General features: G+C 40.6%; 1 protein-coding gene across 3 annotated transcripts in view; it reads right to left on the bottom strand.

Annotated features, from left to right (window-relative positions):
- DNAH11 (dynein axonemal heavy chain 11) overlaps positions 1-26,216 on the bottom strand; it is a 344,143-nt gene that overhangs the window by 68,411 nt on the left and 249,516 nt on the right. For all 3 annotated transcript variants that reach the window (XM_047753939.1, XM_047753940.1, XM_047753941.1), the window contains 4 exons: positions 24,959-25,093; positions 18,314-18,484; positions 7,327-7,562; positions 6,007-6,129 (listed from right to left, as the gene is read on the bottom strand). In XM_047753939.1, coding sequence (XP_047609895.1) covers positions 6,007-6,129; positions 7,327-7,562; positions 18,314-18,484; positions 24,959-25,093 — 665 coding nt within the window. The remainder of the gene's footprint in view (positions 1-6,006; positions 6,130-7,326; positions 7,563-18,313; positions 18,485-24,958; positions 25,094-26,216) is intronic.

Here is a 26,216-nt window from a genome sequence, read left to right as displayed (position 1 = left end):
AAGTACAATGAGTGGAAACAAACAGAAACAAAAATCTAGCTATTCAAGAAAGTAAGAAATCTGGGAGGTCCCATAGTGCCTCAGCAGAAACGAATCTGACTAGAATCCATGACGATGCAGGTTCGAGCCCTGGCCTCGCTCAGTGGGTTAAGGATCCAGCATTGCCGTGAGCTATGGTGTAGGTCAGAGACGTGCTTGGATCTGGTGTTGCTGTGGCTGTGGCATAGGCTAGTGGCTCCTATTCAACCCTAGCCTGGGAACTTCCATGTGCCTTGAGTGCAGCCCCCAAAAGACCAAAAAGACCAAAAAAAAAAAAAAAGGTGAGAAATCTAATAGAAAAAATTAGCAAAAACTAGGCATTTCATGGGAGGTGAATAAACATATCCTCACTAACAATAAAATATAAAACAAAACACATTAGATCAGGATTTCATTATTTGATGTTTCTTTCGGCTCTGGCTCATGATGTCTCATTCCCTGTGTGTTCTATAATTTTTGCCTGGGAACTCTGGTACCTTTGAATTAGATCTTTCACAATTCTCTGGAGTTGCGATTGACAGGCATCATTCCAAAGAGGATCTTTGCTTCTGCCAAGAGTAACGGGGTTTCATCAACCCAAGACCACTTTATTTATTTTGTCTTTTTAGGCCTGTACCCATGGCATGTTGAAGTTCCCAGGCTAGGGGTCTAATAGGAGCTACAGCTGCCGGCCGACATCAGAGCCATAACAATGTGGGATCCAAGCTGCATCTGCAACCTATGTCACGGCTCACGGCAACACCAGATTCTCAATCCACTGAGCAAGGCCAGGGATCGAACCATAACCTCATGGTTCCTAGTCAGATTCGTCTCCACTGCACTACAGTGGGAACTCCAAGGCCACTTTAAAATAAGTTGCTGGTTTGAGGTATTTTAGGGCATACAAGCAATAAAAATTTGTTTTCAACTTTCCGAAGAAGGGTCTGGTTAGGGATTCTCTGGATATATTTTTCCCTCTCTACCCAGGGCCAAGGCAGAGAAAGTTTCCTTTCTTCAGTACTGGTTTTTGTATAAATGTCATCAAATTTACCCTTAAATAGAAGGTATGGCCCCTTGAGGCTCTAACATTATGCAAGAATCTCTTAGCTGACTTCATACCCTGAAGAGACCCTAGACTCGGTTCAAACTCTGTCCATCCTTTAAAACAGAAACACAGGGTTATCATGTGTCAGTGTGTGTGTCAACAAAATGAGTGATACATTTCAAAAGGTTTTTAAAATAATTTAACTAATATATTTACTTGTTTTTTTGGTATTCACATATCTAATTTGTCATCATGCCAGAAATAAAAGTCTATGTTTTTATGGGTTTGTTTTTATTTTTGTTAACCATTTTTTTAAAGGCACAGAGTATGTAAATCTTACCTGTAGAGGACTTGCAATTGAATAAGGATATAGAAGAGAGAAAAAATTTAAGCATATTGTAAAAATGACATATAAGGGCAAAAATGACACAGTCACATAATATAGAATATACTATGTTTGGAAAACATTAAATGTAGACAATTAAAATTCCCATTAATTTCTGAATGAAGCGAATGTGGGGTTTGTAGAAAGAAAAGGTAACTAAAATAAGCACATTATGGAAGGAAAGATCATCTGCGTGAAGCAATGAAAAAGGAGGTTGGTAAAAGGGACCTTAGTGGTATCCAACAGGTAAAGCATTTTGTAGGTTTCACGGAAAAGCTTTCATTCAATTTAAAGTCACAGATAACAGAGAATTCTGAATGGGAGTGATGACAGGAGCAATGCTAGGGAAAAAAAAAAAAAATCTCAGCTACTCTCTGGGTTGTCGAGACGTAAGCAGAGAAAGGATGTAAAGAGGTTGCTCCAGTCAGCATGCAGAGGTGAAAGGCTTGAACTACACTGTAAGGTACCAATATGAAAATAAAACCCAGATGAGAAAATAAGCAGCATTTAGGGAAAAATACAGTGTGAGTGGAAGAAGAGTTAGACTGGCAAAGGGGAGTTCATAGCAATTGTACTGAAAGAGGTAGCGCCTATTTAGAAAATCTGGTTAAGAAACTAGGTTTCCATGTATTAAACTTCATATAGTCTTGAGCATCCAAGGAGACAATGACTAAGCTCTTTCAGGCCCCATTTTTCTCATCTCTAGAGGGAGCATACCCTCTTCTGACTGTATAGCGTCTCCATAGAAAATCACATCTACTATGATGCTCAACTGCAAGTTCCCCAAGCTACATGCTCTTTAAGCTCCACAGTCACAGATCCCATGGCTCCTTAGACTTCTTTTTTGAGTGTGTTAAGCGGCACTTCCATCTTTGGATGCCTAGTAAGTGAAATCATTACCTCTTTCCCTACACTTACTCCTGCTCCTGTATCACATCTCTCCATAAATCGTGCCATCATTTAACCTGGCAGGAGACTGGAAATCACCCCTGAACCTTCCTTTTCCCCCACTAATAAAATCCCATTAATGACCATGAACTGATGGTGTTAAATCCTTGAGAATTCTTTGGTTTGCCCTTTCCTCTCTGCCTGTACTGTCGCTGGCTTAGTTTAGCTTCATATCATGTCTCAGCTGGACTGTTGTAACCCTTCGCTAATCGGACCCGTGCTTTAGGATCCATACTCCACACTGCCAACAGTGTGTCCTTCCAAAAACATAAATCTATTTGCACTACTCTTAACATGATTCAGTCTTCCATAGGACATTGTCGTGGCTTAGAGAAATGAATCCACCTAGCATCCATGAGGACGCAGGTCGATCTCTGGCCTTGCTCGGTGGGTTAAGGATCCAGCGTTGCTATGAGCTGTGGTGTAGGTCACAGACGTGGCTCGGATCTTGTGTTGTACTGGCTGTGGTGTAGTCCAGCAGCTACAGCTCCGATTCGACCCCTAGCCTGGGAACCTCCATATGCTGCTGGTATGGCCCTAAAAAGATTTTTTTAAAAAAAGCCTTCTTTAGCTTTTCCACTGACTTAGGCTCATGATTCTCAAGTAATAATATGAAAATTTAGATGTTACTCCAGGAAGGCAAGGTCCTTTGGTCACAAATCGCTGCTGTTGTGAACTAGAATTACTGATAGGAATGGGCCCTTTAATATGTTTGGGGAGAAAGCATTATCATCCTAGAGTAAAAGGGCAATCTGTGATCTCCTGTGGGTGCCCAAGGATGCATCTGGGTCCTGACAATCTAGTCTCATCTCTCTCAGTCCATATTCCCTGCCCCCCCCCCTCCCCAAAGGGACTTTCCACATATTTAAATCCTAATGGCAGTTTGCCAAAGCTGTTGAGGTATTTTGTGTATTTCGCTTTTTGGTATTAATTCTCTTTTTCCAGAAAGCTCTTCTCCCACCTGTCTGTTTGACAAACACCCCCTCATCTTTCGAGATTTGCATTAAACGTCAACACGATCAAATGCAATTTTTTCCACCAGGCCTTCCCAAATGTCCCATATGGAGCTGATGACTCCCTGCCATGTGATCTTCTATCACCATACCAGTGGCATCTATTACTTTGACTGTTTATAGGTCTGTCTCTCCCCTAAAGAAATGTAAACTCCTTGAGGTCAGGGTCTGTACTTTACCATGTTTCCAACCTCTGGCCCCAGTACAGTGCCTGACATCCAGCAGCACTCACAGGTTTATTTGGTGACTGATGGAATATGTAAGGACTCAGATTCTCTGGCTAAAGATACTCTAAAAACATCTAAAAAAACTGGAGATACAGCTTTAAAATTTACCTTCATAGAAGTGGTGGTTTCTACAACATAAGGGTTTAGGAGTTATAAATGTTACAGTAACAACCACATGCAAGAAACACCATTTGTTATATTGTTACATATCATTTCAAATTCTTCTGTCCTTTTAAAATATTCTGCAATGATATGATCAATTCTTTAAAGCCTATTGGAGAGTATGTATTCAGGAAATAGTATTAATTTGGAATAATTTTCCCTGGCTTGGTATGTTGTCATACAGAATTGATGCTCTATGTAAAATAATTTGTTTCTGAAATAAAAAACCTTTGGAATTCTCACTTGTACTTAATTATATCCATACTGAGAAAAAAAAAATCAGGACTCAAGTTTACCAGTCTCTGGAAACTTCAGACTATCAAAAAATATGTGTATGTATGCATATATATATAAATAAAGAACCACTAAATTTCTTTTTTTTTTTTGTCTTTTCTAGGGCTGCACCCGTGGCATATGGAGGTTCCCAGACCAGGGGTCGAATTGGAGCTACAGCTGCCAGCCTATGCCAGAGCCACAGCAATGCCAAATCTGAGCCACGTCTGAGACCTACACCACAGCTCATGGCAATGCCAGATCCTCAACCCACTGAGTGAGACCAGGGATCGAACCCACAACCTCATGGTTCCTAGTCGGATTCGTTAACCACTGAGCCACGACAGGAACTCCAAGAACCACTAAATTTCTTGCACCTAAATTGTGTTATTGAAGGTCCAAGTTAAAGGTGGAGAATACGTATTTCACTGACAAAAAATTTTAGGTCTTCATAATAGAGTCAGAACCTTAATAACAAGGATTTCACTTTAGTGGCATTCAAGATTTTACACTGTATTTTTAACACATCAGACACAGCTACAATTATATTTGTTAGAGCTTCCATTTGCCAACTGTCTCATTAGATTGTTCTAAAGGCATGTCTGGGTAAATTTTGGTTTATTAAACAATTATAAGTTGTCACTGTAAATGGATTTAGTCAGTGGGTTGTATAATAAATGCTATACTCATCGGTTAGAGACTTTTTACAAAACATAAGTTTGTTACCCTGAGGTAGGCCTATTCCCACTTAAAGCTGATAGGAATAATCTAGTGATGAAAAGGGAGACAGACACCTTTAAGGCAGAGAGTAGGTGTCGAAGAAGAAGGGTATTGGGGAGGTTCTGAAATTACGCCTTTGTGAAGAAAAATAACAACGAACAAGAGAAGGACATCCAGTGTAATACGTCTAGTCAAGGTTGGTTTCTTGAGTGAAGAGGCACAGGGAGCTTTTGGAATGTCACCGTCTCCCCTGAGCCCACACAGGCTTGGCTAGAACATGATTGACGCATCTGGCCTTTCACACATTTATAGAAAGTGACATGACTGCTAGGGAATGGCTGTACTGCCCCTGTGAGTATGTCCTTGACAGCTGGCATCTGAGGGAAGGGCAGCCATTTGGACTGTCACACAGAACTCACAAGCTCTGTGCCAGTCCTCCACTACCAGTAGGGGGATGGTCTTAGGGGTCCACTAATTAATTCTTTTTTTTTTTTTTCTTTTTTGGCTGCCCCATGGCATATGGAGTTCCTGGGCCAGGGATCAGATCTGAGCCCTAAGTGTGACCTAAGCCACAGCTGCGGCAATGCTAGACCCTTAACCCACTGTGCCAGGCCAGGAATCAAACTTGCATCCCTGTGATCCCCGGACGCTGCCGATCCTGTTGCACTAACAGTGGGAACTCCATGAATTTCTTTTTCTAATGGTTATACATACACATATTTAAATGTCTGGGGAAAAAAAAGAACCAGCACAGTAAACCCATGATTCTCTAGATGGTATAACTTTGGGTGAGGTTGAGTTCAAAAAATTTTTGAGTGGGTTTAAAATAATTTTAAAACAATATTAAGACAATCAAGATCCAAGTGATAGGCTGTTATGGCAAAATACTAAAGGTGTTTTGCAAAGTACTGAAGTGAGGAAAACACTAGTATGAGCGAATAAAGAATCAGTACTCTCAGATCAGTGACAATGCACTCTCAAGTCTATAAATCAGGCATTGGAGAACATGAATCTAAATCCACCCAACAAATAGTCTGAAGATCTGGATCACAGCAAGGTTGCTTTGGTCTTGGAATGCAAGTGCCTTGGGAAACTTAGAAATATCATCAAGATGATTTCAAAGAAGTGTACTTGCTTAGGAGGCCAGGAAATAGAAGCTGATGATCAAACTCCTACATAGCACAGAATGTATGTCAAAAATTCAAAAACACTTACTTTCCTTTTTTAATGGTGTTTCTGCCAAGCAATGGATCGAGGACTGGATCTATTGTTTCCTCCAGATTTTCAATTAAGATGACATCTCCAAAGGCCAATGCTGTTTCAATGTCATTCAAAAACCTTAAAATTCAGTCAGGATAAGATAAAATGTAAATAAGCACAGGGGAAATGTTCAAAATTATTTATACTCATTTATATTAATTTAATATAAACATTTTAAATGGGACAAACTAACTTAGAGAAAACTACTATGTTGAGTAGTATCCTTTAACTAGAACACATCGAAATTAGAGATTAGGTTTTAAGATTAATTTCACAGTTATATTTTTCCAAGAGAAATTCAGTAGTTTGAACCACTATGTCCATGTATAATTTACATACTTTTGATAGTAATTGTGGTTGAAATAAATGTAACCTATCCAAACATCATAAATTTAAATTCACTCAATAGGTCCTCTTTTGTTTAAAAATTCCAATTATATTAACTACCTTCTGGTTTCATCAAATTTTCATTTTTTAAACACTTAGATTTGGCCATGGAAGGTGGTTAACTATCATCTTATCTCATTCCCACTCTCCAAAAATAATCTCTTCCCTTCAAAAATAATTTTCCCCAAGCATTCAGATAAGCAAGGAGGCCATTTATCTGTACAACTGTAGGCATTTTGCATTCCATTTCACATGTCGAAAGATGATGGCAGGCTGAAATGAACTATCAGTAAGTCTAAAATTATTTATTCAACATTAACTGAAGACCAAGTACACAGAAGACAGCTTTCGACTTAAAAGAGACAACATTATCCCATGGACCCAGTGAGAGAAATCTCAGAGTAGATTCAGTTCTTAAAAGTGACTTGTAAAACTTGACTAAGAAACTATCTTCAGGCACTCAACATTGGACTCAAGCTGTGTAAAACCCTACTGTAGGTAAAGAACGTACTTAGGAATATGAATGTCACTATCATTAAACCTACAGGTGTGTTGACCCTTCTTGGGTCACCATATGCCGAATGCCCTACAGGAGGATTAGAATACATCATATTTCCCTTTTTGGCGTTAAGACATTTTTCTTCTCACATGTAGTACTGGCTCTGACCTTCCACCTAACTTCTTCTTCAGGTAAAGAGGATGCCAGAGGACATAAATGCCCTTTCAACAGAGATACTTTATGTAAAATGTGAGCAGGCAGATAAACAAGTCATACCACAAGGTCACATTTCAAAGCGGCAGAGGGTTCTATGAAATTCCAGGACTATGTAAAAATCACACCCATTTCCAGCAGCTCAAGAGAAAGTCAAGCGGACAGATTTCACATACCCTTTCTGGCCCAAGTGTGTGACTTTGAGGTCAGTTCCGTACTTCTTCTTGATCCACTTAATGCCCTGCTGCTGGGGGTCTATCATGAGGGGCCAGCGCTGGCAGTGGGTTAGGATAGCAGCATTCTCAGTGGACATTCTGTCATTGGGCAGCCCCTCATTATTCCAGGTGGCAATTGTGGCATCATCCGTCAACATGGCAATCACGTCCAGGCCTTCGGTCATTGGGATGGAGACCTTGGAAATCAGAGTGGAAGGCAATCAACCGCCAGGTGGCAGAGCACGGCAGACAAGAAGACAGGAGGCCAAAGTCATGAGAACAAAGTGAAAATTTTCCGATTCTCAAAAGCCAAATAAAACTCTCATCGCAAAATACAGCTCCACCCAATTCACCTGGGGTTTGCCTCTCAGAAGTCTACCAGCTGCAGCCTTCAACATCTCGTTTGTTACTGCATCTATCTGGCTTCAACCAAAGAGACTCTGCTCTCTGTGCACACCCACAGCAACTGCAACAGGGTAAGAGTGAATCCAGACACCTGAGAGTGTGGCGGGATAACAGAAGCGTTTGTGCCCGGTGGAATAATCACTGCACGTAATCGATGCCAAAATGCATGATTTTGCCAGGGCAATTTCATCTTTTTCTACAGATCACCACTAACAAAGAAATGACTTCTATTTCTAGGGTTGATTCATGGAATGTATTCAGTCCACTGGAACTCCATCCATCCGCTTGTGGTAGTGCCCAGCAACTTAGACTACAGCCTCTCCTCTGAGAGAAGAGGCTGCAGACAGAAGCATAGCACAAATGAACATCTCCACAGAAAAGAAAATCATGGACTTGGAAGATAGACTTGCGGCTGCCTGATGGGAGAGGGAGGGAGTGGGAGGGATCGGGAGCTTGGGGTTATCAGACACAACTTAGAATAGATTTACAAGGAGATCCTGCTGAGTAGCATTGAGAACTATGTCTAGATACTCATGTTGCAACAGAACAAAGGGTGGGGGAAAAATGTATACATGTAAGGATAACTTGATCCCCTTGCTGTAGAGTGGGAAAAAAAGTGGGGAGTTGTTGGGGAGAGGGATAAATTAAGAGCATGGGATTAACAGATACAGACTTTTAAACATAAAATAGCGAAGCGACAAGGATTTACCATCTAATACAGGGAATATTCAATGTCTTGTAATAACCTATAATGGAAAATTATCTGAAAAAAAAAGAATGCATGACTGAATCACTTTGTTGTACACCTGAAACTAACACAATATTGTGAATCAACTATACTTTGGAAAAAAAAATTTAAAACAAGGTAAAAGAAGTGGGGAGTTGTCTCCTTTCGAAGAAAGAGAAAGGAGAAGAAACATAATTCATTCATTAATTAATTTTTAGGGTTATACCTGTGACATATGGAAGTTCCTAGGCTAAGGGTTAAATTGGAGCTGTAGTTGCCAGCCTACACCTCAGCCAAGGCAATGCCAGATCCGAGCTGTATCTGCGAATTATGTCACACCTTGTGGCAATGCTGGATCCTTAACTCCCTGAGCGGGGCCAGGGATCAAACCTACATCCTCATGGATACTAGTTGAGTTCATTACCACTGAGCCACAATGGGAACTCTCAAGAAACCCATTTTAAAGGTAAGAAACAGTTCTTTACAAAAATGGATTGATTTTGCAAAAAATCAATACATTTGTAGAATGGAATTTATTAAGACTGGTCATCCATCACCAAATATTTATCAAGCACCCTGTACATATGACACTGTCTGGAGACACCATGGTGGGCAGGATGAATATGGAGCGGGTTCCCTGGCTGGAGAGTGGGCTCATGTGGAGACATACCTCCAGAAGAGAGGGCGGTAAGAGCCCAACCTGAATGGAGTAGGTAGGGAAGCTGTCACAGCAGTAGGAGTTGGATTTCTTGGTTGGCCATGGAGCTTCAGTTAACAAATGCTGGAAGATTCCCACAATAAAGCTGGGATGCAATTTGAGGTTAGGATAGGAAAAGTTAGCACAATGTGTCTACTGCCCCTGACAATGTTATCTTATAAATAAACCAACCTCTACCTCCCAGTGATAGGAACAAGCAGCCTTGATACCTGACTGCATAAGCAAGTAGTTATCTTTTAGAAAAAGCATCCTTTTATTAGCCAGAGAGCTCTGTGACTTTATTTTCTTAGCTTCTACTTAATACAAACAACTTAAAGCAATCAGAGGTTTAAAGTAACTGTAATTTCTGATGCTGTAAGGAGTCATAGGAGGTATGCCTGGAGATCTTGTATCTGAATTCAACTGTCTGCATTGTTTGAGCACCTACTGTGTCCAGAATACAGTGCAGAGGGTCAAAAAAGAATTCTCCCTTTGTTAATGGCTCTTTTAATCTAGCAGGGGAAAAAAAGCAGGTAATTCACATTGAAGAATACCATAAGCACAGTAAAGTACTTGAGACTTAAATTTTTAGAAACACAGTTTAGGACATTTCCTTTATAGTATTATGTTTAAATAAGTACTTGTGTGACAACATAATGTAATGTTTTTTTATCAAAAATTTCTTTGATAGTCACAACACAGTTATCACTTTTGCAATAAATTTTAATCTAGGTTTAGCCTAAGGAAAATAAACCTTAATTCATATGTATTTTCCTTCTAATCCACTCTTCTTTGCAGAATTCCTCAATAGTCTGCTGAAAAGAATATGAGTTCAGAAACCAAATGCAAAGAAGGAACCCTTACACCCAAAGTCAGCCTGAAAAGTCAGTAAAGCTCCATCTAATTGCTTCATGAATTAGCATCAACATGTTGTCAGGATGGAGCTGGAAAGAATAAAAGGGGGGGGGGTAGAGGCTCCCTTCTTAAGAAGATTTTACTCAAGGAAAATAGAAGCACATGTCCTGAACCAAGTCAGACTAATCTTAACACCAAAGGCTAATCAGGATCCTCTGAGAACTGATCAAGTGGCATATTCCATGGGGAAAAAAGGAACTTCCTGATGAGGTATGACTCCTAGTTTCTCCTAATATGAAGGTAATGACGCCACCAATATTTATAAGGCGTTAAGTGTTTACAAAATTTACTCATATACATTCACTCTGGTCATTGTCTCATTTAACTCTTACAGGAATATTCTGTACAGGAGGGCTTCTGTTTTGTTTTGTTTTGTTTTTTTTGGTTTAGGAAATCAATGAGCAGTGTGCAAATGCCTCCTTGAATTTGCCCATGTCTTTGTCTGCTCAGTAGACAATACCTTAGGATGGAAACAGTTTTGGATAACAGTTTTATGTGGATCCTCAAGACCACATAGGGTCACTGCCCTTGTCCTTCTCAGTTACTACCAAGCTACTCTGTGTCTTCCTCACCCCATCCTCCAGACTTATGCCCCCACTGTCACACTTTCTAAGAGCCCTTCCCATAAGTCTAGTATCTTGGTCCAATTTGGGACAAACTCTCTTGCTCCTGTTACCTGCTTGCCTTAACCAAGACCTAGCTCTTCCCTAGGGCAGAGGCTCTCAAGCCCAAGCTGTACATTAGAATCATACGAGGGCTTCCAAAGTGGCCAACATACACGCCCCTCCCCATCTTTAATGATCCACCTTCAGCTGGCATCCGTATTTTGTAAAGGTTCACTCCCTTTTGGAAACCACAAGTTTTTCAAACTCTGTGAATCAGTATCTGTTCTGAAAAGAAGTTCAATTTGTCTTTTTTCCAAATGAGACAGGTTGGGGGTTGGGGGATGGGATGGGGGTTTGGGATTGAAACGCTATAAAATTGGGTTGTGATGATCATTGCACAACTGTAAATGTAATAGAATTCATTGAGTAATTTTAAAAAGTTCACTTCCACATGATTTAAACACAAGCCTGGAGTCCAAGAACCACTATGCTAGGGTCTCACTTCCCTCGAGAGCTTTCCTAGTAGAGAGTTCATTTGCTTAACACTTCCACTATTAAAGAAAGGTGTGTGGGTAACAGCTGTCCTTGCTACCTCCCGGCACATCATTCCAAGACCACAGCTCTTCCATCCTTAAGTAAAAATGTCACCTCTGAGGCATGGAGTCCAGATATACAATCCCCTATGCATCCTCCTCATGTTAAATCCTTAGCTGTTGGTCCTTCTCACTTCCCAAGTTGCTTCTCCATCTGTGACAACCTCAGTGCTCATCCAGATGACAAATCTACTATCCAGCCTTGACATCCTTCATGCCAAAGCTCTCCATTTCTTTTCCACTTGAGCATTCTCTGGGAAGGGGTGGAGGGAGGGGAAATAAGAGAACCAGCAGGGAAGATTACACAACAGCCCCATCCCTGGCCTGCCTTGCAGATCCTCCCAACCAATGATGCTGTGGTGTTTTGGTAGGATATTACACTGTCCTTCAGATGAAAAATGCTGTCCTACACCTTGTAATAATCTGAAGTTATCTTATTACTGAAACTTAAACTTCTAATATTCAATTACTTAACTATGATTATGTATACACATGTCTTTATATCTCTCACACCTTTACACATAATATTTACTAACAGCATGATGACACCTAGTCCTATACACACTATATATATTTATATATACACACAAACATATACATTAAAGGTTTTTTTGTTGTTTGTTTGTTCTGTCTTTTTAGGGCCATACCCACGGCATATGGAAGTTCCCAGGCTAGGAGTTGAATTGGAGTTGCAATTGCCACCCTATGCTACAACCACAGCAATGCGAGACCCAAGCTGTGTCTGCGACCTACACCACAGCTCACGGCAACACTGGATCCTTAACCCACTGAGTGAGGCCAGGGATTGAACCCGCATCCTCATGGATACCGGTCAGGTTCATTACCACTGAGCTACAATGGGAACTCCCAAGTTTGGGATTTTTTTTAGCGGTTACATGATACCCATCATATATTTTTTACTGTGACAAAACATACAAGTTTCCACTTGTCACATCAATCATTTTAATGTGTACAGTTCACTGATATTAACATTCACATCGGTGTGCAATCATCACTACCATCCATCTCCAGAATTTTTTTGCTCTTCCCAAACTGAAGCCCATACCCATTAAACAATACTCCCCAATATCCCCTCACCCCCAGCCCCTGGCAATACCATTGTACTTCCTTTTTCTATGAATCTGATTATTCTAAGTACCTCATATAAGTGGAATCATACAATAGTTGTCCTTTTATAACTGGCTTATTTCACTGAGCATAACATCCACAAGAGTCATCCATGTTGTCGCGTGTGTCAGAATTCCCTTCCTTTTTAAGACTGACTCATATTCTACTGCATATAGGGGCCACATTTTCATTATCTAGTCATCTGTTGTTTGGATTTCTTCCACAGTTTGGTTACTGTGAATAATGCTGTTATGAACAGATACCCGTTTGCATCTCTGCTTTTACTTCCTTTGGGCAGATTCTCACAAGTGGAATTGTGTGATCACATGGCGATTCTACAATTAATTTTCTGAGAAGTCCTACTCTATGGTTAGCCACTAACTTCTAGCTACACTCACATCTCTATCCAACCTAAATGGGACCTTTCACTCCTGAATTGTTCTTCTGACCATCACATGACCTTCCCTGCCTTCTTTTCCTTCTGGCTTATCTGCTTATAAACCTTACACCCAGGCTGAATTCAACATTCTCTGTCCTCCCTTTTTGCTCCCAGACTGTGAATACTGTGGACAAAAGTTTTCTTACTGTGACTCCAAATTTATCTTTTCTAAATTCATCTTAAAGCTGCTTGGCAGCCCTTAACAGCTACTCGCTGACTGCTCTCAACGGGTATTTTTGATGTTTTCACTCACCTTTCACAAGCATTCGCCTAGTTTCAATTTTCTTATCTTTGGTCAACTGGCAATGCAATTTCCTGCTTCCCTAAGAGAAGATTAGCAGCTACGACTATAAACCATATCAACTTTTTTTCCCGCCGTCTGTATCTCTGCCTGAGTCCCACTTTTGTCTCCTCCTCTCCTACCTAAGTGGAAGGAGTCTTGCTGTTTCAACCTGAGGACCGTTCCATTTTCCTCATGATCCCTTCTTCCCGATTACTGTTGGATCAGACCTGTTCACTCTTTTATCATCAGCAACTTCTTTTCCACTTCTTCTCTGGAAGCATAAAAATGTACCCTCGTCTCATTCATACCATGAAAACAAACCCTTCACTTAGCTTTATGTCTCTAACTAGGCACTTCTGATCTCCGCCCTGTCACAGGCAGACCCCTCAAAAACAATCTTTGTCTGTCTACCTCTTCACTTCCCGTATAACTCAGGGCAACCTGGCTTCTGGCTTGTTACACCTTCACGGTCACAAAAGACTTTCCCATTTCCATACCTGGTGACACTTTTAGTTCTTAGTTCTTTTCTCATTTGTCTCTATGGCTCTGGTATCACGGATCACTCCCCTGTTTATACTCTTAGGTCCTATGCCACCACTCTTGCCGGGGGTTCTCCCATCTTTGAGGGTGCCCTCTTCCTCTTCCTCTCCTTCTATTGATATGTCTGCGCTGTGTCAGCTCACTTTACTCTAAGCCTCTCCCCTAGATGGCCTCACCACACCTACAGTTCCAAATATCTGTGCCTTGATGACGCCCAAATCTGACTCCTACCCAATAATCCTCTTATCCAGCTCTCTAAAGGTTATTGACACTTGAATGTTTCAGAGACACTTCAATGTTCCTCATGCCTCCCAAACTGATTTAATCTGAGAGAACAGCACCTTCATATATTTACTTTCTCTCCACAATCCATTACGTGGTTTCATGGACTCTTCTTCCTTGCCTGCTCTGCCATCACTCACCGGCTTGCCATGTCCACTGTCATCCTTTTGTTCAGTTCATTGTCTCTGGACTGCCATTCTAACACATGGCCTCAATAACAAGAGTGTCTTCCTCCTCGAAGTCACCGTCCCCTCTGTGGGCCACTGTGAGCTTTCAAATGAATAAATCTGACCATGTCACAGACCTGCTTAAAACCCTTCAATGACTCTCCAGGCTTAGCATAAAATTCAAACTTCTTTCCTTAGTTTATTATATGGGAGTTGCCTCCTCGGTAATTCTGTAATGTTCATCTCTATTGTTCAGTTGATTATTATACATCAGTTTGTCTGCATCTTCTTTAAGTTATTTAATATTCTAATACATCACTTGGAACTCTTTATTTTTTATCTTTTTTAGGGCCACAGGTGTGGCATATGGAAGTTCCCAGGCTAGGGTTTGAATCAGAGCTGTAGATGCTGGCCTATGCATGGCAATGCCAGATCTTAGCCACATCTGTGACCTACACCATAGCTCACAGCAACGCCAGATCCTTAACTCACTGAGCAGGGCCAGAGATAGAACCTGCATCCTCATGGACACTAGTAAGGTTTGTTTCCACTAAGCTACAATGGGAGGAACTCCTGGAACTCTTTTTATTTACCATGAAGCCTAACTGTATCTTTGCCCAAATGACTAGTCAGTTGTTCTATCACCATTATTGAATAAACTGTTACTTCCCCCACTGATATGCAATGTATATTAAAATACACATTCATTTACTTTAAAATACATATTGGTAGTCTCGTAGTTCCTCAAAAAATTAAACGTAGAGTTACCATACAGCCTAGAAAATTCCACCGCTAGGTATGTATCAAAGAGGAATGAACTATGTCCACATGCAAAAAAACTTGTATATGAATAATTCAAATGTTCTTAGCTATATTATCCATAATAATCCAAAGGTAGAAACAAACAAAATGCCCATCAACTGATAGACTGATAAGTGAAATGTGGTCTATTCATATGAGGAATATCATTCAGTCATAAGAAGGAATGAGATACTGATAGAGGGAGTTCCCGCTGTGGTGTAATGGGGCCGGTGGCTTCTCTGCAGTGCTGGGACACAAGTTCCATTCCTGGCCCCATGCAATGGATTAAAGGATCCAGTGTTGCTGCAGCTGTGGATTGAGCTGCAACTGTGGTTCAGAGCTGATCCCTGACCCAGGAACTCCGTATGCTGTGGGATGGCCACAAAAGAAAAAGAGAAAAAAAAAAAGAAAGATACTGATACAGGCTACGTCATAAATGACTCTTGGAAACATGCTAAGTGAAAGAAGTCAGTCATTGAAGTGTATACTTTAAGTGGGTGAAGTAAGTAGCTCAGAAACTGGAAACCTCCATTCTATAGGACAAATATACTTTATGTTTTATGTAGTACCTTCTGCCAGGAGTCTTAGAGACAGAAAAGTCTCTTCCAAAAGGACATCGTTTATACACTTTGGAATTTCTTTCCTCCTTTAGTGTAGCTATGCCCATAGATAGGTGAGAGTAAGCTGGTCATGTTTGAGGGTCTGTTTCTCAGTGCTGGTGGACATAAGAGAAAAAGAGAGAGCACTGAGATGACTGAAAATAGACATGGGGCTCCCTGAGAATTGTGGGGCTACCGTGAGACACGTGACTATAATTATAATGAATGTTTGTTTAGCATTCAGCACCAGAAAATTATCATTTTTGCTTTGGCTCTATGTTTAGAAGGTTTAGACCATTTGAATAAGTTCATTAATCATACTTTATTCTTCAAAACAAAATTTTATCTTCATGGAGCTCCTTATTTGGAATTTTAAATAAATGAAAAAATACAAATTGACTGATGGGAAACCTCCCAGAAACACATACATTAAAGAAGGCTATACCAGCAATTAAAAATCACTTTTTAAACAAACTTGAGAAGGTAAGTTTTCAATTTAAAACATGTAAAATGATGGCTAGCCTAAGTTCATACTGTCAATACTATTACACCATCCAAAGTGAAGAGCAATGATAACACGAAGACGAAGTGAAGTTCAACAGTTTGCATATCACGATGTGAATTTTTCTATAATTTTGTAAAGAATGAGAAAACGTTATGAATGATGGAGAGTGCAGAGAGGACACAAAAGGGGACAATCGGCAACCTGAAGTAGTCACAGGGTGATCCAGACAAAGACACCCAAATAGAGGATTATAAGGTGGGAAGAGACTGAGAAAAGAGTGAGAGAAGAATTAGACCACTGACACTTCTGAAACTCACAATGTGGTAGAAGGTGGACAAAATTAGCAGAAGGCTTTATCCTCTTACATAGAAGGCATATTTTATGGCGGAAACACTTAAAAAAAAAACAAAAACACTGAGTGCTCAGGGAGTAATACAGATAACCGCCTTTCAAAAATCTTCCATATAAAAATATTTCTTGACACTACAAATCTATTAAATAATTTAGTTACAAAAGGATTTTTCTTTTATCATTATTTATTATGGGATGCCTTCACTAATGAGCTTTCCCCCAAACATTTAATTTTATTTGCAGAAATTCTATTGGCATGTATTTATGTCACAAAAACAACTCTTGTGAAAATTGTGGCATAACTGCCAACACAGAACACAAATATACAGAGAGGTTTAGAATTTCCTGGGGGCTGGATATGTAAATAAGAATCTGCTTTAATCAAATAAGACAAAACAGTGCTGCACAGCAAACAGTGGCCTGGAAATCAGTGGTCTGGCTTCTTACCCTTTACAACCTTATCAAGCTATTTTAAACTTCCATGTGTAAGTATTCTTCTTTGTATAAGGATCATCTTAAACTAGATGATTTTAAATCTCCCCAATTTATGAGTTCATTTTGCTTGAATTTTCAAATTTAGAAGGAGCTATTTTTTTTTTATTAAAGAATAGCTGATTTACAATGTTGATGCCAATTTCTGCTGTACAGCATAGTGACCCAGTCACACACATATATACATTCTTGTTCATACTATCTTCCATCATTCTATCCCAAGAGAGTGGATATAGTTCCCTGTGCTCTACAGCAGGACCTCACTGCTTATGCATTCTAAATGTAATCTGCCACGCCCAAACTCCCAGTCCACACCACTTCCTCCCCACTCCCCCTTGGCAACCACAAGTCTATTCTCCACTTTCGTCTGTTTCTGTTTTGTAGATAGGTTCATTTGTGCCACATTTTAGATTTCACATATAAGTGATATCACATGGTATTTGTCTTTCTTTCTGACTTACTTCGCTTAGTATGAGAATCCCTAGTCGCATCCCTGTTGCTGAAAATGCCATTATTTCATTCTTAACCCAATCAAAAAACTGGCAGAAGACCTAAATAGACACTTCTCTAAATAAGACATATGGATAGCCACTGTTGGCTATCCATGAAAAGATGCTCAACATAACTAATAATGAGAGAAATAAAAATCAAAACTACAATGAGGTACCTCCTCATATTGATCAGAAAGGTCATCGTTAACATGATAGGGTGTGGAGAAAAGGGAACCCTCCTTCACTTTTGGTGGGCATATAAATTGGTCCAACCATGATGGTAAACAGTATGGAGTTTCTCAGAAAACTAAATATAGAACTACCCTATGATCCAGCAATCCCACTCCTGGGGATATATCCAGACAAAACTATAATTCAAAAAGATACATGCATCCTTATGCTCACCACGGCACTGTTCACAACAGCCAAGACGTGGAAACAGCCTAAATGTCCAGTGACAGATAAATGCATTAAGAGATGTGGTACATATACACAATGGAATACCTCTCAACCATAAAAAAGAATGAAATAGGAGGAGCTATTTTTATACTTATACACAAAATGCTTTTCATCTGAAAGTAGTCATGAAAAAATTCAACAAATCACTCATAATATTAGTAACGAAACAAAGTTTCATGCTACACGCTAATGTAATCCAAATTTAATTTCGGCTGTCAGTTTTGTGAAAAGCAGTTTTCCAACCACATCTCTACAGTTGTATGATTTTCCTATTTTCCATCTCTCATTTGAAACCATCATTAAAATAAGAAAAACTACAATATACAAGAAGCAAGTCCCTCAATATTAGAATTTCAAATCAGTAGAGACTGCAGAGGTATAAAAAAAAGCCTGGTGTATATGCTGTTTCTACTACTGAAGTTTTAAGTATGATACTTCCAAATGCAGCCAAGGTTAGAAATGAGCTTACCTTCCAGTGAAGAAAGGGAACCCACATGCAGTCCACCAGTTCCTGACGATACTGCTGGGTAAAGGGGCCAACGTAAGACACATATGCAGCCGTAAGGAGGACATCTCCACAGAGCGTCTTCTCTTGAGCTTCAAAGAATTTAATAGACTGACCCCAGCGAATCTTCTCTGACTGAAAGATAAGATTACTCTGATGTACCTGCAGGGTAAGCATCAACTCTACAAATGGTTAATGTAATTACCTAGTACTTCAGTTTAAGTCTGCATTGCTCAGCACAGCCTCTAGATGGAACAGAACACAACTGGATGGCATGACTGACCATCGTTCACATCCGTGAACCCATCATTGTGAAGGTGCTCCCAGACTGTCTTCAGTGGGGTTTAGAACAATATGACATTAGACCTTTATTAGCTCCTTCTTGTTGCATGTCCTAACTCTAATTATCATTGAGATCCTTCTTAAAAGGCTGACAGTCACTCTGCTATCCCTCAAGGAAGAGAGGACCAAGACTTGTGACCAAGACTGAGGGACGTCAGGATTTTTAATGGCAGCTTGGCTGCTCTCCGCTGCTGCTGCTTTTCAGAAATGGTACTACACCACCCCAGACAAACATTATCTTAAACATACTGGCCATGGGCTGATTACAAAAAGGGAAATGACAAACACCAGTTATGTTATTTACTTCTAACATGAAGCTTAAAGAGCCACCTAATGAGGATTCTATTAACTCAAATATAGTGCTGATCGGTACTAAACTCAAGTTATTTTTCTAATGTAACCACTTAATCAGTTGAAGAACTTACATCCTATGTATAAACAAATGGAAACCAGGAGCACTTCACCAGCTTTGAAGACAGTATGCTCAGAGAAAGCCATTCAAGTCCTTATATCTAGTTGGAGAGCCATTTAAAATCTGATTTCCAGGTTAAGTATGTGAAGCCCTTAATATTGGATTTGAATAAAACTGCAATAAATATCTATGGCCTGATTGAACTGTAGGACAGTTCACTAATTCCCTTTGTTTCAATGCATGCTAAAATTTAATAGCATATTCTAAGAACATGCAAAGTAATAGGAACTGGGAAAAAACCCAGCAAATTGATAGTACAAGAAAAGAAGAACCCTTTGGAATTTAGCTTTTCTCAGGAAAGAAGAGAGACCACAGAAAACAAAATTAGTATTATGTCAGAACAGACTGCAGTGCCAGTGCCCAAAGCCATTACAATACCCACAACACTGAGGTAATGAAACTAGCAGGTGACAACGGCTATGAAAGGTATTTTAATATAGACTCCTTGCTTTGCTCGATAAAGATCACCTCAAGTTAGCTCTATAATTAAACACTAGGGAACTTCAACTCCCTTGCTCTCTTTATAGAATTCATTACTTTCCTTCCTCAGCTATAGATAATCTGTCCATTAATTTTGAAGAAGAATCTCTCATTTGCCTTCCCTCCAACTTTGTTGTCTTTGGTTAGTAAATGATAAACAATAAAGGGCACCCACCTCATTCTCCAAAACAGCTTTGAAGTTTGAAGATTTACTAAACATAGACTTATCGGCTATGGAAATGGTCAATAATTTCACTATACCACCCACACAACATCAATCATTACCGACATGGGCTAACAAGGGTTTAAGAGTTGGAACATGTCCTGTAATAAATTTCTAGACAGTTAAAAATCACTATAATTTTATTCTAATGCATTATAGATTGCCTCTAATGTCATTCTGGCTGGGGTGACCCATTTCTAATTTTGAACAGCTGTTCAGCTCTGGAGTTAGTTAATGATTAAATATAAATTGCCTGATTTATTAGTCTGAATGGTGAGACTATAGCTTCCAGGTCAATGCTATATAGACAAAATCATCAGTCTTGGGGCTTTTCAGAAGTTAACTGTCTCCTGTTCTAGTCAGAAGGAATGTATCTTCAAAGGAAAAGGTCTGACATCTTCAATTAATCCTTTAAAAAAATACATACACACACATATATATTGCAATATATATGCATATATATTGCTAAACATTATTCAACCATTTTCCCCTCTCTTTCCTAAATCATGAGTAAATAAAGCCTTTGGAAGACATTGTTATATGTTAGAGATACACGGTAGAGACCACTTTTCCCTTGATAAAACTTCCAGACATCCCATAACTATTTCAAATAAGTCTAATTAAATGGCACTTTTTCTTCTCCTGGAGTACCGCATGAATGGTAAACACATCAAACTGCCTAAATCTTATCACTTTAAATGGAAACAGGTATAAATTCCACTAGGAGCTGTGGCATTTCTCAACTGACCTAAGAAGGCTCCAGCATTTTTTTTTTTTAAACACAGGAGGCTCCCAAAATTCACTCATTCATCATTCAACAAATATTTATTAGTGCCTATGACATCCCAGGTGCTATTCTTAGGCTTGGGATCAAGTAGTGCAAAAAACAAAAGGAAGAACCTGCTCTTGAGAGCTTATTAGATTCTAGTTAGGAAAATAGGACTGCAAAAAGTGTATGCACTCCTCTATGTACATATACAAGCGTGTGTGTCATGTGATGATAAATACTATGAAAAATAACAAAGCAGAGTGAGTAGAAAGAGATAATGAGTGGTGGTGGTGGTGTGTGTGTGTGTGTATGTGTGTGCTGGGGGGAGGCGCGTGCTCTTTAACACAGGGAGGTCAGAGAAAACCATGTGATGAGGAGAATGTTTAGCAGACACCTGAAGGAAGTGCGGGAACCAGTGATGTCATTACTTGGGAAAGTGTGAGCCAGGTGGCGGGGAAAGGCAAAGGCCATGAGGCAGGAAAGTGACTGGCAGCGTGAGGAAGCACAAGGCAGCCAGGGAAGAAGCAGCAGGAAGGAAGGAGGCAGAAGAGAGGGCAGAGGCATCCAGAAGCCAGATCAAGGAGGGCTCTGTAGCCAGCTAAAACCTTCGGGCAATACTGTGAACTAGAAAATTAGTTACTAGGGAATTCTGAGAGTGTGGTAACATGAATGACCTTAATTTAAAACAAAACAAAACAAAACAATGCCACTCAGCTGTACCAAGAGGAGTGGGCCTTGGGGGGTAGTGGTGGAGGCTAGGGCAGTACTCCAGGGGAGAGATGCTGGTGGCGTCTCTGTGTAGAGAAGTGATGGTGATGAAGATGCTGGGGTTCTCAATGGACTTTGGAGGTAGAGCCAGTACAATATACAGATGGATTGGATAGGGGTGTGAGAAAGAGAGCAAAAGTCCAAGGTGATTCCAAAGCTTTTGGCCAAATCAACTAGAAGAGATTTGCAATTACTGAGACAGAATAGAGAAAGTGGATTTTTCAGGGTGCACTATGAGTTTATGTATAAGTTTCAGGGGGGTGATGGGTTTAAATATGCAGTAAATTCCTTTTTTTTTCGCTTTTTTTTAAAAAAAGAATTAAAGTGTAGTTGATTTACAATGTTGTGTCAATTTCTGCTATACAACAAAGTGACCCAGCATATTCTTCTTCTCATACTATCTTCCATGATGTTCTATTCCAACAGACTGGATATAGTTCCCTGTGTTGTACAGTAGGACCTCATTGCTTATCCATTCTAAATCTAAGAGTTTGCATCTACTAACCCCAAACTCCCAGTCCATCCCATTCCCTTCCCCAGCCCCCTTGGCGGTAGTAAATTTAGAGTTTTAAAAGTCTACTTTATTGATAAGAAATTAGGCTGATACCCAGTTCGTCCCATCCTAACACATATTTCTCCCTCCTTTCTTGGAACAAGAACACTGATTTTGAAAAGACTGGTGTGCCCAGTCCCCCGGGATGAATTGTGATTGGTACCACCCTGTCTCCCCCTTGCCCCGACTTCGTTGCAGCTTAGATGTGGTCACTCTAGTTCTCCCTAAAGAAACTTAAGTGGAAGTCTGAAGGTTTCCAGGAAAACTTCAGTTTTTCTTAGAAAAGGAGGAAAATCCAGATGCTACAGATTATTCTCTCTTGCTTTAATCTGAAGGTGTGGTGCCTTCTGTGACCAGGCTGCAAAATGTATGAGGGTGAATCCACACACGCCAAGTACAGAGCAGCAGAAGGCTGCACAGATCACTAATCCTATCACTATGTACCTGAACCAACAATGATAATGGTCTACCTCTGGGATTTCTTTTCTCTTTTTTTGTTTTTGCCTTTTTAGGGCCACACTCTCGGCATATGGCGGTTCCCCAGCTAGGGGTCCAGTTAGAGCTGTAGCCGTCGGCCTACACCTCAGCCACAGCCACGTGGGATCCGAGCTGTGTCTGCAACCTACACCACAGCTCATGGCAATGCCAGATCCTTAACCCACTGAGCAAGGCGAGGGATCGAATCTGCATCCTCAAGGAAGCTAATTGGGTTTGTTAATGGCTGAGCCATGATGGGAACTTCTATCTCTGACATTTTTTTTTTTTTGGTCTTTTGTCTTTTTGCCTTTTCTAGGGCCGCTTTTGCGGCATATGGAGGTTCCCAGGCTAGGGGTCGAATTGGAGCCGTAGCCTCCAGCCTAGCCAGAGCCACAGCAACTCGGGATCCGAGCCACATCTGTAACTTACACCACAGCTCACGGCAACGCCAGATCCTTAACCCACTGAGCAAGGCCAGGGATCAAACCTGCAACCTCATGGTTCCTAGTCAGTTTTGTTAACCACTGCGCCATGATGGGAACTCCTATCTCTGAAATTTTTTTAAAAAATAAATTTCATTGGAGTATAGTTGACTTGGAAAGCTGTATTAGTTTCAGGGGTACAGCAAAGTAAATCAGTTTTATGTATTATATATATGCACACACATACATATATACACACATCTATCTTTTTCTTTTCAGATTCTTTTCACATACAGGTTATTACACATTATTGAATAGATTACCCAGAGCTAATACGGTAGGTCCTTATTGCTTATCTATTTTATATATAGTAGTGTGTATATGTCAATACCAACCTCTTGGTTTACTCCTCCTGCCCCACATTTCCCCTTGGGTAACCATAAATTTGGTTTCAAATTGGGTCTGCATCATTTTTTCTTAGATTCCACATATTAGTGATATCCTATGATATTTGCCTTTTTCTGATTAGTTTATTAGCATGATAATTTCTGGGTCCATCCATGTTGCTGAAAGTGGCATTATAGAAATTTTTAATACGTGAAAAAAAAAACCTCCCATTTGTTGAAGCTACCAGAAATCAACTTTTCTATCATCTTCAGCCAAATGCATTTCTAGTAGTGCAGTTCTATACTTTGAGGTAGCACTTAAATAAGAAATAACATTTTTATTTTATTTTTTCATGGCTGCACCCACGGCATATGGAAGTTCCCAGGCTAGGGGTCTAATTGGAGCTACAGCTTCTGGCCTACACCACAGCCACAGCAACGCTGAGTCCGAGCCGTGTCTTTGACCTATACCACAGTTCACGGCAATGCCAGATCCTTAACCCACTGAGAGAAGCCAGGGATTGAACCTGCATCCTCATGGATCCTAGTCAGTTCGTTAACCTCTGAGCCACAAAAGGAACTCCAAAAAATAACATTCTTATTGAGATGGAATTCATGTATCATGAAATTCACCCTTAAAAGTACACAAGTGGGTGGTTTTTAATATATTCACAGATCTGTGCCATCATTCCCTCTATTTTTTGCATGTTTCCCTCACACGGTAGAGAAACTCTATAGCCATTAGCAGTCATGTCCAAACTCCCACCCCGCCTGCCCAACCCCTGGCAACCACTCATCTAACGTTCTATCTTTTCAGATGTACCCATTCTGGGCATTTCATACATGGGATCATGCACTCTGTGGCCATTTGTGTCTGCGTTCTTTCACCTGGCACATTCCGAGGTTCACCCATGTTGCAACATGTATCAGCATTCCAGTCCTTCTTGTGGTCAAATACAATTCCATTGTACGAGACTACTACATTACACATGCGAGAGCAAGTAAGATCTGTGACTTACTGATGTCGAGGGCTACAGGTTCTTCTCTACTCATGTTCCAACAGAAAGTCAATAAGAATTATTTCAAACATCTTTATTTAATGGAGTAAAAATTAACATGATTATGTTAGTCCCCTATAAAAAGGTGTCCAAGAAAACTAATAACCCAAGCAGGCTTAGCTTGAGGGAATATTCTGTTGGTAGAACGCAACTGCAAACGTGTACTAAAAAATTCAGACACTAGTTCAATACCACTGTTATCTAACAGCTGCCCCGAGTTTATACCAGATCTTAGGAAAACCACTGAGTCCATGGCTCTATACTAAAAAACACAGAATCCATCGCTTCTTCCTTTTGGGGAGTTAGAACAACAGTATGAAAGAAGGTTATTCCCCTTTCTTGTTGATTCCATGCTTAGTCATTACTAAAAACCAATAAAGATAAAATCCCCCACAAGTGAAATTCCTGTTGTTGCTCAGTGGAAATGAACCTGACTAGCAACCACGAGGATGCTGGTTCGATCCCTGGACTCACTGAATGGGTTGGGGATCGCTGCTGCTGTGAGCTGTGGCGTAGTCTGGCAGCTGTAACTTCAATTTGACTTCTAGCCTGGGCACTTCCACATGCCACACGTGTGGCCCTAAAAAGACACACACACACAAAATCCCACAGAGCTGGCTCTATTTCAGTTAGCATTTTGGAAGAAAAGGTTAACTCACCTCAAGTTCCTTGACAAGCCTGTTAGCTAGTTTGATAGTTTTGTTGGTTTGGTTCACCTCTTCTTGACACCGAACTTTCTCGGCTATTGCTTTTTCAAAGGAAGCTGTGAGTCTGCTCAGGTTTCGATCCAAGTCCTAAGTAAGAGTCAAAATGAACTTCTGAGCCATTTTTTAGATAAAATGAAACCATTACAACCATCTTAAAACAACCTATTACCTTAAGGTAAATGAAACAAACCTCTGTCCCTCCTCTGCCTTTGACCTTTAGCTCACATGCATTAGGGTTTTTGTTTTTTGTTTTTTGTTTTTGTCTTTTTGTCTTTTCTAGGGCCGCTCCCGTGGCATATGGAGGTTCCCAGGCTAGGGGTCTAATTGGAGCTGTAGCCACTGGCCTATGCCACAGCCACAGCAACACAGGATCCGAGCTGAGTCTGCAACATACGCCACAGCTATACCACAGCTCATGGCAATGCCAGACCCTTAACCCACTGAACGAGGCCAGGGATGGAACCCGAAACCTCATGGTTCCTAGTCAGGTTCGTTAACCACTGTGCCATGAGGGGAACTCCCTCACATGCATTAGGGAAGGAGGAGAAGGGGTGGTGATGACAACAAACCCATCGGGGTCACCACAGGGGTCCAGTTCACCTCGAGGTCTTCTCGTCTTCCTCCTGCACCAGGCGGAGGGCAGGCAGAGACCGGGGCAAGTGATGTGCCCTGCAGACTCAGACACACCCTGGGTGCACCGTCCCCTCTTTGGTACCTAAGCCTCATCCTCTAGGACCGCCTTTATTAATGATGAGGGACACCTTTTTGGTTCTCCACCTACTGATTCTCTTTCCATTTCTCATTGGTCCATAACTTGGGCGATGAGGAGGGGCGATAATGATCAATCCCCTTTAAACCTCAGCAACCTGACCCGGCTTGGCCAACCAGATTTTCTTCTTTGGAAAGCTGGGACCGAAACTCAGAGATATGTCATTGTTTCCAACATCACAAGACTTGGAAACGTGTACATTTTGAAGAGCTTCATGTAGAGAGGGGCCATCTTCCTCCAAGGGCACAGAAAAGCAGCAGAAACCATCCCAGAGAAAGAAAGGATGAAACGGAAGTGAGGGGAGGAGTCACAAAGCCCTGAACACATTCAAGGCAGCTTCCCACTTCCTGGATCTCTTTCCTCCTGAGACCTAGTCACCTACGTTTTTTCCCCTCAAGTTCCATGAGTCATTCTTTCTTTTTGGCTAAAGGTTTTCTAAAT

Source organism: Phacochoerus africanus, chromosome 11 (assembly GCF_016906955.1).
Source record: "Phacochoerus africanus isolate WHEZ1 chromosome 11, ROS_Pafr_v1, whole genome shotgun sequence".
Lineage (NCBI taxonomy): Eukaryota > Metazoa > Chordata > Mammalia > Artiodactyla > Suidae > Phacochoerus > Phacochoerus africanus.
Note: the sequence above shows the minus strand (reverse complement) of the source record. Positions and strands in the feature narration are given on the sequence as shown.